Raw genomic sequence first — 12,651 nt, 5'->3', positions numbered from 1 at the left:
GTTTTGAATAAACAAATTATTCAAACATATTATTCAGAATGAGTCCTAGGTACATTTGCCCTCCTTGATTTGGCACCCTCCAGATGTGTGGAACTATAACTCCTGCGATTCCCAGCCAAACATGGCCAAGGTCAGTCTTGATGAGACTGGTGGGAGTTAAACCCAGCATAAACACATTTACAAAGCTTCAGGTTGGGGAAGGCAGACGTCTATCATTTAGCAAATGGCTTACAGCTAAATGCATGAGATCTCTCTAAAGATCTAGGTGAGGTGACATGACACAAATGCTCTGACTGTACAATGACCCACATTCAAGACATCACTTCACATGATATTTCAGTCAGCAAGTAATTAATAGATAGAAGTCAAATCATCCATACAACAACAGCAGATTGTTTCTCAGCATGACTGCTCAGATGTTGAGATGGTCCTCAGGTTCACATTTTTGTCTCTAAATGCAAAATAAGGGGATTTGGACTTCCTGCTAAAAGACAGGCAAGCATAACCCTCTCCCTGTACTTCAGATAAAATGGGAACCTGCATTCTAGTCCCTCATTGCTGTAATAGAGATATAGCTGAGCAATACAAAACTCAGTGTTTTCTGCTGAGGTCCAGTGTGCTTATTTAGATCTTTAAGCCATGGAATTATATTAAGAAAAAACTTACACAGAGTCTTAATGTTACTTCATAATTCAGGCGATATAGACATCTGGCTGAATGTAAATGACAGGTCAGCATGATTTTCTGACCCTAAGAGCTCAAACCATTTGTGGGGTAAAATTAGAAGGCAGTAGCACGTTGTGTTGGCAACTTGTGAGCCAACCAGGTGGGCACAGAGGGTCTCTGGTGCATTGAAGACATACGTGGCAGATGGCAGGTGCAGCTTTGGCCACAAAGGTGCTGCGGCAATCTCTTACCTTCCCTCCTCCCACCTTCTGTAGCGTAAAATACTGCAGCCCTGCACTGTGACAGATGGGGCCAGATGGTTGCAGGCCAGAGTCTGAGAATGGCCCTCACCGCTCACTTTCTCTCTCACATCTATCAGCTGAAACCTCAGCCCCTGCCTTCTTTAGAGTTATGGACTGGCAAGACTAGCAGCAAAAGTGCAGTCCAGATTTATAATTTATACTACCAACAAGGCTACACTCATCTGGACGTTGTCTGTAATTCAGTGCTGCTCCTATTGAAGAGTGGATGCCTATCTTTTTTCTTGAATTTGTTAGAAGAATTTTACAACATCTGCAAAGTTATTCATATTCAGAATGGAAAGAACTTGAATTAAAAATGATTTAAATATGGAAGAAACCAAAATGGGACAGGTTTTTCTATATATATCTAGGGTTTTGAAGTGGATTTGAATCGCAATCTGAGTTTTTATCTTCAAACCATGTCAGTTCTTAAGAAGCATTGCCCCCCCGCTCTCTCTCTCTCTCTCTGTGTGTGTGTGTGTGTCTCATTCTTTCTCTTTTTTTCTGAGAACTTATTTAACTTAAACATCTCTATGTCAGGCAGGTCCAATATACAGTAGTCCTGAACTTATGTAAACATTTATGTGCAGAAAACCGGTTTCTGTCCAAAATCCCAACATGGTTTTTTGTGTGCAATAAAGCACTACACTGAAAATAGTCTTTGAAAACTGCATGGACTTTGAGGACTTTCTCACAGCTGGAAGAAAAATGCTACCATTACTTGTTACTTCCTTTGAGACTCAAATCAGCAGAGATTTGTATCCTCATTCCAGGTCAAGTCTACAGCATCTGTAGTTAGATGATCTCAGGAAAGAAGATGTTGTGGAGCTCTTTGACCTGTTTTCTTTTACCTTGAACTAGGGGCCCATCTACACATGCTGTAAAATGCAGGAGAAATCAGGGAAAAATGGGATGGGGGTGGCTTAATGACATTTTGGCTGAAAAATGCTCATATTCGCATGGCTGTATATCCCTGCAGCCAAGGAAAACATGTGATTCCATTCGTATACCTTAGTGTGGACTACTCCAGTGCATTTGCGCAGTTTAAAATCCTGAAACAGCTGATCTGGGCTGTAAATAAATGGAGCCACAAACACACAGGTGGCTAAATGGAACACCAATGGAAAGTAATTACAATGAGAACTCTCTGCAAACATTCCCTTGTTCTGACCCTTATGAAATTAAATGGAACTTGAATTTACAGTAGGGTGAGGAGAGATAATAAGAAAGCTGTTTGTGTGTACATTGAGCTATATACATGAGCGCATATGAGGTCCAGCATGTCAGCTTCTGCTGGTAACTCCTAGCAATTAACCAGTACTCACACCCCAGGTGGACATAGCCAACTTTATTGCTACTACACACACAAAAAGAAAATAACACTACTAAATATCCCATGTGCCTTCCTCCTTTTCTTTCTTCCTTCCCAATCCCTTCTACAGCCTTCTCTAATTCCTGTGAATGATTTCTCCTGATTATCGCTTTTTCTCAGGACCGTTCGCCGTCTCCAGTTTTGTTTGCAAATGTTGACCTTGTGGCAGGGGCAGGAGTCAAATGCTTGTTCTTCCAAGCTTTGAATCATGTCCTGACACAGCGCATCTTGGAGAGTCAATTTTAAAAAAGTAAAATTCTGCTGGATGTCCCTATGTCCATATTATGGATTTCTAAAATCTTTTAGAAACAAAGGTGTCAGGATGGCGGGGGACCATTTATGGGTCTGTGTTTGGACTTGCTTTCAAGTTCTGTGACTTTTTGCCCCTCTTATTTGTCCTGCATTTTGATACTGTCTTGAAGTACCCTAAGGCCCCTCCTACACTGCCATATAATCCAGATTATCAAAGCAGGTAATCCACATTACCTGCTTTGAACTGGATTATATGAGTCTACACTGCTATATAATCCAGTTCAAAGCAGGTAATCCGTTGAAGAGGCCTAAGAGGTATCTTTGACTTTTTCCAGTACCTAATTGTGTTTGAGTTCCAGTGCTCTTGATAAATAATTCCCAGTTTTGAATCATCCAGATGTTTTGGACTTCAAATCCTAGAATTCCAGAGCACTAGCCAAACTGGCTGGGGCTTCTGAGAGATACAATCCAAAACACTAGGGGGCTCAAAGGTTGAGCGACACTGCTCGAGATGGTCTGGAACCTGGGGTGGGAATCTCATCTCTCTTCAGGTGTTGGGCTGCAACCCCCCAGCAGCCCTAGCCTGAGTGGTCAATAATGAGGAATGCAGGGAGTCACTGTTCAGTCCAACAATACCATATGAGCTTGCTGTTGTATTAAAGTCTTCTGTTGATGATGTATTCTATGAGGCACTTAGGTGAATCGATCCAGGTCAAGGACTTCTATGTGTTGGCACCCAAACTTTGGAATACTTTCTCTTTAGAAGAGAGTGTCATTAACCTTTTAATTCACTTACATTCTTTTCTGACTATTTAGGTTTTTTATGGCATTTTATTGACTGATTTGGCTAAAAGGCGTTATAAAAGTTGGCCAAACAAGTTTTGAAAGAATAATACAGTTGCATAAAACATGTACATTCATATACAGCAAACACTCTGTAAAAAAAAAAAACTTTGTGGAGAGACACTGCTGAAAGCAATTGGTTTTTATTTATATAGTATGGCAAAATATGTTTGCCACCAATTTAAAAAGAACACCTGCCATTGTAACAATTAGGAAAGTTTTTTCAATGCAGCACATTATTGAAATTTCAAGAGAATGCATTTTAAAATAAATCCAGTAACACACCTGTTGTTTTCTTTTTCATTTATACAAAATGTGATGCTCAAGTGGACATAGAAGAAAAGACAGTCCTTGACAGTAACATTTTTTTGCTCCAACCTAGTTTAAACAACAGGGAAGACAGACTTAGGAAACATGATAGGAACTTGACTTTTCTCCCAATTGAAACATCAAATCTGAACAGTATAATGTACACTCAGGCACATATATTATAAGGTCTTAAAGACAGCAGCATTTAAAGTAGTTTGAGAATCAAATGCTTTCCGAGTCTACAGAAACACAGCTTTTGGTTCAGATAAAATTTGCATTAAAAAGCAAAAGCATGAGTAAACCCCCAGCTCATTCAGTGTTGCTGGGGGGGTTTTCTTTTGTCTATAAGGCTACTGAAGAGGATGGACAATTTCCAGTTATCATTTCTTATATTTAACATATCATTTGTGAAATTTCCGATGAGTCTCCTAAAAGATCCAGGATAGGTTGTAACAGTGCAACATAATTTCCATAGGAAATAATGGTAGTGGTGAAGGTCCCATCCCTAAGATGCTGAGGTTGGGAAGTACATAGAAAATCCTAAAAGCACTGTTGTTTGTATGAAGGTGCAAGAACCCTGTTCCTCCTCCCTTATTAAATGTAATTGTATTCTAAAAGTAATATGATTGTTGTTATTCATCACAGTTTGAACTTGCTTTATATAACAGAAGCCAAAGGATTACACTTACAACACAATCTTCTTTAGTTTTACTCAGAAGTATCTTTCACTATATTCAGTGGGCCTTACCCCTAAGCAACTGTGGCAAAGATTTCATTCTCAGGTTTTGCCAGAAAAAAGTGTTTTTTCTTCCTTTTGGCCTTATAGCAAAATAAAGTTAGAACCTGATGGAAATTTGAGATACTAGAATACATTAAATCAAATCTGCTACTTGCTTGTGCTCTGGGATGTAATATTTCTTTCGTGGCAGAATAAAAGGTAATAATGAATGCATAGCATTATCAAAGGCCCTTTTACACAACTATAACACCATGGTTCTACTTGAACTGCCCTAAATCCCAGCATCTGATTCCAGAGTATCTGATTATTCCAGATTATCTGGCATTTGTAAACTCATATAATCCAGTCCAAAGCAGATAATCTGGGCTCAGATCCTGCGATACAGGGCAGTGTAGATCCAGCTAAAGTGTTTCATATCTTGCTGGGATCAATACACTGTACTATCCTGTCACACCTTTCTGAAAACTTTAATTTTAAAATTGGAACTAAGTGCAAACTCAAGAGAACGTTTACACAGGTTTGGCACCTTGTCCAAGAGTGGATGGGGGTCATCCCCAAAAGGACCACAAGTTGCTGGTGCCTTTACCCTTTCATTTTGTCCTTATGGAGCAGAAATGTGTGTGTATGTGTGTGATAGTAAACAGAGGTAGTAAACAGAGGCTCTTCTTAACCTTTTCCGTAAATTCATTTGGCAAATATAAAATTACAGACAGTAATATAGTTGTTCTGACTTTCGGGGACACGGCTCACACAACATACTTTTTGGTATCTATATTTGAGATGGCTCATTTCTAATTTAGGCATTGTAAGAAGTCATTACATTAGGGCAAGTCTCCCTCTAGTCTTCTTTTAAGGCTCTTGATATCTTTCACTCTCTGGAGCAAATGTATGTAGTGCATCTCTCTGTGGTACCCTGGTGCATTTTGAGGTTTGTTTGATGACTGAGAGCTGCTTTGCCGTCAATTTCTACACAAACTTTATATTTATCAAGAAAAAGTGAATTTTAAAACAGCATTGTTTCCCAAATGCATTGACCTCTCTGCCAAGTGAACTATAATTTGTATCATACAATTTGTTCTTTTTTATTTAAAAAATCACTATCAGGAAGGAGAGGGAACATAACAATAATGTAAATAAAATGTCAGCATCATGTGATTAATACATTTCAAACATATAACACAGTGATGAATTTTTACACAGTGAATTAATTATAAAGCTGTTTAATCTTTTTTGTAATAATGTTTAGTCAAAGGATGAAAACCTTTTTGTACAAGAACTGCACATTTTCAGAAAGGAAGATCAAACACAAAATTCGATATCTCTACATAGATCATCTGCTCCAGGTGCTAAAAGGATGTTGGACTTCACAGAAAACACTCAGGATAGCACCCATGATGGCCCTTCCTAGGTCACCCATAATCCTCAAAACAGCCTTTGTGCTCAGCAAAAACATATTTATGTCCAAGGATTTATATGGAAGGGAGAAGAAAACGAAGCTTCGGTTCTGAATTCCCTGTCCCAACAGTAATGTGACTGGTATGAGTAGAGGCGAATCTTCCAGGTCAATATGCAGGAAGGCTTTATATTAGCAATTAAATAAGAAATAAAATAATATTTTTCTGACACCCCCCTCAATATTGGCTATAAAAAGGGAATATACATATTTGTAAATTCAGAATTTGTTTATTAAAAAGGACTTTCATCTAGTAATCATTCTGGTGAGGGCAAAAGATTGGAAAAAATGACAAAAGGAATTGCATTGTTTTTGTACTCTGTGATGGGGATTTTTAGGCTAAAAATGCATTGCTCTGGCATAAAAGGACACAGTGCCTGAATGTATAATTTGATACAAATCAATAAAATTAAAATTCTTAAACATGTTTCTTAAGAATATATACATTGTCTTGTATTTGTTAAATCGTTGTTGTGTGCCTTCAAGTATTTTCTGACCTATGGTGAGAAAATACTTGACCAATTTTCTTGGCTCTTTTTGTCTTCTCCATGCCGACTAAGTGTGACTGGTTCAAGGTCACCCAGTGGACTGCATAGCTGAGAGGGGATGTGCCCTGGTCTCCAGAGTCATAATCCAATGCTCAAACTACCACACTGGCTGTATTTATCCAGTAATGGCTAAGATTTTCCCAGCCCACTCAATGGACTGCAAACAGCTTTCTAAAAGATAATGTGGGGTGTTGGAATGAACACAGAGAATAAAAACAATGAATTAACATCAAGAAAAAGAATAATTATATAAAGCCTATGTAGCACAAACCGCATGTAAATATTGACTGTTTAAATCGGGGTAGAAATCATATAGCTTCCCAGATGTTGGTGAATCTCCAGCACTCTTTACGATTATCAGATCTCGCTGAGACCTTTGGGGGCTGTAATAAAATGAAATCTGAAATGCTCCATAATTCCAACTCCTCATATAAACCAGATGATTGAAACCCCTTAGATTGGCAACATTTCATCAAAAGATTTTATTAGGATTAGTTTCACTTCCATAGCAAATTTCCCTCCAAAGCACACTGAGTATATTTCTCATAACTTTTCCATATTTTTCGAAGTGCTTACCTATCACTTGCATGTTGTTCTAAAACAGTTGATTGGCAGCTTTGGAGTTTACCAATTTTTAGCAATAAACATCAAACTGCTTTTCAAGGTCCCTGAAATGTTTAAAAAAGCAACTTGAGCATATGGCATAAAGAGGCTGCAGAAAGACACAGGTTGCTCTTATGATTCTTGGGACAGAGGCTACAAGTCCTCTGCTTTTCATAAGCATTGTACCTATTTCCTCTTTTCCAATACATCAATCAGCATCACCATAAGAATCAGGTTCAATAATAATTAGAAGCTGTTTTGTCTTGTCACATTGAAGGATACTAAGTTCAAAGGCTTGGTCTTGTTATAAATAGTCTTGTATTGTTTAACTGCCAGCTGTTCCATCTATCAGATCTCAAGCAGGTCTTCTCCACTCTCATCACTCTCAACAGTTAGTTGCCTTGTCCACCATTTCTTAACTTCTGATCCACAAGAAGCCACATCCGACATGGGATTCATCTTGCACACAACAGACTTCATAGTTGTTCGGCTGCCGAACCGTAAATTGACTGAAGACACCGAATGGCTTATTGGCTTTGGAGCTAAGATATTAAATAGAAAATGTTTTAAATACTGCAAACATGCTTGATTCAGACTCAACAATCCTATGGGGGCCATCCAATGATGAGGGAAATACATGGCACAGGAACTGCTGCTTTCTAAGCTCTGCCAATTCTCACTAGCAAGAGTGGGAAGTTGAAGGCTGGGGTGAGGGAGATGCCATTCTCCTTTCTGGCAGTTCTGTTTTGTATTTTTGTGTTTCTTTTCCAACAACATGAATGGGAAGGCGGAATCACTACTACAGTACAAAGTTGGTATAGATTATAGATCCCTTATTGGAGGCTATTAGCACAATTGTTTGTTCCTGATATATTCCTTCCTTGTTACTGATGGCAGTAAAATTATGCCTATGTCTGCTGGTGTACTTGTGCCTATGGGGATCCTCAAGAGACACAGAGATGCTTTCTGACAGAGCTTCCTCCCCATTTTAGTTCAACAGCACTTCTATTATCTCCCAGCCTTCAGCTATAGAACTGTGCCGTGACTCACTTATCTTTCTCACTCTGTAATAGTGAAGGTGATTTCACATGAACTAGAGCAGTGGTTCTCAATCTGTGGGTCTTCAGGTGTTTTGGTCTACAACTCTCAGAAATCCCAGATAGTTTACCAGCTGTTAGGATTTCTGGGACTTGAAGGCCAAAACATCTGGGGACCCACAGGTTGAGAACCACTGAACTAGAGGTTCCTTTTCCTTTCCTGGCAATGTCACAGTAGCATACTGCTTATTGGTAGAACTCCACTTTTTCAGCCTATTGGAATATGTTTCGCATCTACTGTATAACAATAAAAGAAGGGAACTCCTTGTGCCTTCATTCAAGGCACACCCTCAAAGGCAAACAGGACCTGAAAGGGTAGAGTTGCAGAGTGAAGTTGCCTGGCTACCACTATTCTTCTGGAGCAAAGCTTCCTTGCACAACACTCAAGAAAATATTTATGCTGCTTTAAGTCATCAACACTGTATCTAGCACGACACTGGAAATCCCTCTTAGCCTAAGTTTAAGGCATGAATAACAGGGATAATTATGTCCATGCAATCCAAAAAACTCAGAAATTTACCGGATTGCAAATCCTCTATTGCACTTGTACTTGGGACCCATTCATTTAGTCCCCAGTTCATTTGTATGACAGTAAACTTAAAATAGTTATTTATATCTGTGATTAAAACTGTCAAAATATTATTTTCCAGGAATTTTATTCAAATAGAACACATCTTAATTCCATTTGTAAAAAAGTATTGATGGTTTTGTCAGGGTACAGTTCTGTCCAACAGAATTCTGCTGGGCTGTGAAAATGTGTGTGTGTAACAAAACTAATTCTAAAGAAAGACATTGATCTTCACTATGTTTGGGATTGCATTTTTTTCTTTATCATCAAAGAAAAACATCTGCCAAAAGCAATTTATTCATTTCTCAGGTAGCCGTATATAGAGGTGCTCCTTAAATTATTGAGATCCCAATACAGCTTTAAATGCTGTAATCAGCACCATTCTCTTTGGATACAGAATTCCAGAATTTTATTGTTAAATAAGAGTATTGGTCCATTACCACTCACTTTGTAGATCACAGTTTTCACCTACCTGATGGTAAACGCCATTGTCCAAATTTTCGCTGAGGTTTTCCAGCTTCAGTAGAGTCTTGGCGATATCCACCTCTGTCAGAAAGTGTTGGACTAAGAAGCTGCTGTTGACTACTTGTCTGAATAGAGGAAGCAGAGACAGAAACAGAGTTTGAGAATGCAATAAATTGACACATCATCATCATGATCATCATCATGTTTATTTATACCCTGCTTTTTCTCTCCACAAAAAGACTTTAAGTGTGTAGTATTTAGACCTAGATAAAACAAGCAAAATGCCTTTTCATTCTTGACTTATATGTTGTTGATTGTTAGTTACTATAGCTATTATATTAATAAATGCAAGGAGGAGTTTAAGATTCATTCCAATGCACAAAAGTCTTTTTATTCAGCCCCAATTTCCTCCTCATCCCCAATCTAACTGGAATGATTTTAGCAGCATTAGTATTGGAAAAGTGTTGAAGGAAAGCCAGAGGGACGTAGACTTCTGGTACTGCATTCTAGTAATGTGTCTACAGTAAACAATAAAAAAAGTTTGAAATGGGAAAAAAATGAATTTGTACTCCAATCTATTGCAGCCATGTGTGTTTGTCTACAACAGTTATGGTAAACAGCAGCTACTTCGAGAAGAAAGCTGACACGTCTGCCTCGGCAAATACCTCTGGATGTTAAAGTTGTTTTTCTTCTATATATAGCAGACCCAGGGCCAATTGAGTTAATAGGTTGAGGCAGTCTGCGTGCTCTTCCTCACATTGTCTAAGGATAAATTGGCTAGTGATTTTAATATCCTCATTTCCCATCTTTCACCCCACTTTAGCATATTTTTATGAAAAAGTTTGCTTTCAAAAGTTATCACTGAGATGTGCCTTTTTTGTTGGCCTAATAAGTAAACCCGGGGGTCATATAATCTGATTTTAGAATGCAGATCAAATCTTAACATGTTTGAGCAAATTGTTTACTGAATTCAAAACTAACAGTGTGCCCATCTGGAAGAAAACAACCAGTTCAAGTAAGCTTTGTGTAAGTAATCAAAATAGTTTTCTAGAGATTACTTGAAGGCTGTTTCCAAATATCTCATTGAAACCACAGTACTGTCTTTATCATATAGTATAGTATAATATAAATTGTTGGGTCATTTTACTTTTCCAGAGCACTGGATGTATAAAAATTGAAGAAAACAGTGCAACAAAACTCAGGGAAGAAAATAAGAAAAAATCTCAACAATTTTGGGTCTGGTTAACTCAAGTTTCCCCGATGGTATTTGTTACACTGTACCACCTGAAGAACAGGTATAGATTCTGCTCCTTTGAAAATATGCTTGAGATTGTGTGTGGGAGAGTGCACACCACTGCTAATAATGTTCAGGGCTGCGTTTACACCAAATGAAATAATCAGGAGTAGTTTACTGCCTAGGGTACACTACATGAGTATTGCGAAGCTCTTTTGCAGTCAGGTGGTCATTTGGACATTTGACGCATCGGCACTAGTGCCCTATCCTCCTGGTGACTCCTGCTGCCATTTTGCAATCATAGCCAAATCTTTGGCAGAAAGTTTGGAAATGACACCACTTCTGGTGAGGTCACAACACAGTCCCCAGCCATGTGATCAGTAGAAACAACATAACCAACAAGGCTCTAAAGGGAGCTTCTTTTGGTTTGCAACAAGCAGTGGTTTTTTAAGAGATGTACACACTGGATGACCCTGAAGCCAGGCTGATCCAGCTGTCCACACATCAAAAAGTGACTGCAGGTCCCTCTGGAATTTCTTGGCAACTCTGGAATAACCAGGGTTTTCTTGTGTCAGATTAAAACCTAGAAGAAGTGCTGCAGTACTGCATGTTGTGTGAACTCCTTGCAGTAGTACAAAATGATAACTTTTTATTGGGCATGTATAGACAAAAGATAGATCAAATTCTAGAATGTTACACAGATTTTATGCAAAGGTATGTGTTTTTCCACACTGTATGCCTCCACACAGTTTATAAAGATCTATTTTAACCCTTCCAAATGACAGGCTTAGATCAATATTTTGAGAATAAGATCTTGAACTATAAAACTATACCTCTGGCTGTGTATTATCTTGGTTGTTAGTATTCATATCTTCACTTGGTTGTGTTGTCTCGATGCTTGGTGGATTTAGGAAACGACTAAGTTCTTGTTGTTGACTCTCTCTGAGACTGTGGATGATGCTACATGACTGTTGTTGTTTCTATAAAAATGCAGTTTAACATGCAATGTTTAGACAATATAAAACTTACAGAGTTATTATTTTATTTAAAAGTCTTTAAAACTTGAGATGCACTGCTATTTGCTTTGATACGCATTTTCTTTAGTCTAGAACATTAAACGATAGATTTTTTTCTGCTTTCACTTTCATATAGCTACAGATACAATTGAATTTTATTTCAAACCGCCTTATGGAACTATCCAAAAAGACATTTAAATGAAACAGGGCAGTTAAAAGAAGTCCGCTCATTCAGAGACTACTAAAGTAAATTGGTTTCATTTATTTTTAAATTAGACACTAGATAAGATTAACAAAATGATAATGAAGACTCCCTCAGAAAACAATCAACTGTGACTTTCATATCATGCTGCTTTTATGTTTCAATGCAATGACATTGTTTCTAAAAAAGATGCTAAGTGACTTACTAAAATTATAAATATCTACCACGTTAACTGAAAATATTAAGCTTGTGATTATGATGTGCCACCTACATATAGTATTATTATACTGTATGTATTATTTGAGAAGGACAAACCTATCTTCATTACATTTATATCTTACCTCTCCTCCAAAGAACTGAACATGAACATGAATATGGCCTCCTTCCCAAATGTTATCCTCATGACAATCTTGTGACGTAGATCTCCAATGAATTTATGGTTTAATGAAGGTTTGAACCCATTTCTCCTTAGTTCTAACCACTACCCCATTTTCAGCTTCCATGAATAAAAATCCAGAACAACTCCCAACTCCTCTCATAATTAGGTAATCTGTCCCATCCAATGTGGGAGAAAACATAATTTTTAATATTCAAGCAGAAGAAAAGAATATTATGGAGTGAGTGCCATTAAAAGGCAAGGTAAAAAATGTGTTTGGGCTGGTCTTCATCTGAAATATCATGAGACATTCAAACTGGTTTAGAGTCATGCAGCTCTCATTCTCTACTTTCCAAAATTACTATTATCACTAATCTCTTTAGTCACTTTGCTTTGTCATCTCCATTATTGTCAAAATCTAGATAGTGAATGTACTGAGAGCAATACTGATATTTTTGATATTGTGTACAGCACAATTTATAACCATAAAGAAATAAATATTAATACTTCTAAAACATTTCTGTGTTTTAAAAACTGAATGCTTGACAAAGTCAAGCATTCAGTTCTTGGTGGCATGCTTCATCATTTTCTATTTTTTCCTTGTTA

The 12,651-nt window shown here is 37.8% G+C and overlaps 1 protein-coding gene across 5 annotated transcripts in view; it reads right to left on the bottom strand.

The window, feature by feature from the left end:
* Positions 1-3,562: 3,562 nt before the first annotated feature.
* Positions 3,563-12,651, bottom strand: part of nalcn (sodium leak channel, non-selective) — a 300,357-nt gene continuing 291,268 nt past the window's right edge. For all 5 annotated transcript variants that reach the window (XM_062975470.1, XM_062975471.1, XM_008106968.3 and 2 more), the window contains 3 exons: positions 11,285-11,431; positions 9,225-9,342; positions 3,563-7,629 (listed from right to left, as the gene is read on the bottom strand). In XM_062975470.1, coding sequence (XP_062831540.1) covers positions 7,436-7,629; positions 9,225-9,342; positions 11,285-11,431 — 459 coding nt within the window. In that variant the 3' untranslated portion in view covers positions 3,563-7,435. The remainder of the gene's footprint in view (positions 7,630-9,224; positions 9,343-11,284; positions 11,432-12,651) is intronic.

The sequence above is a fragment of the Anolis carolinensis genome, chromosome 3 (assembly GCF_035594765.1).
Source record: "Anolis carolinensis isolate JA03-04 chromosome 3, rAnoCar3.1.pri, whole genome shotgun sequence".
Classification (NCBI taxonomy): domain Eukaryota; kingdom Metazoa; phylum Chordata; class Lepidosauria; order Squamata; family Dactyloidae; genus Anolis; species Anolis carolinensis.
This window is presented reverse-complemented; position numbering and strand designations above follow the sequence as displayed.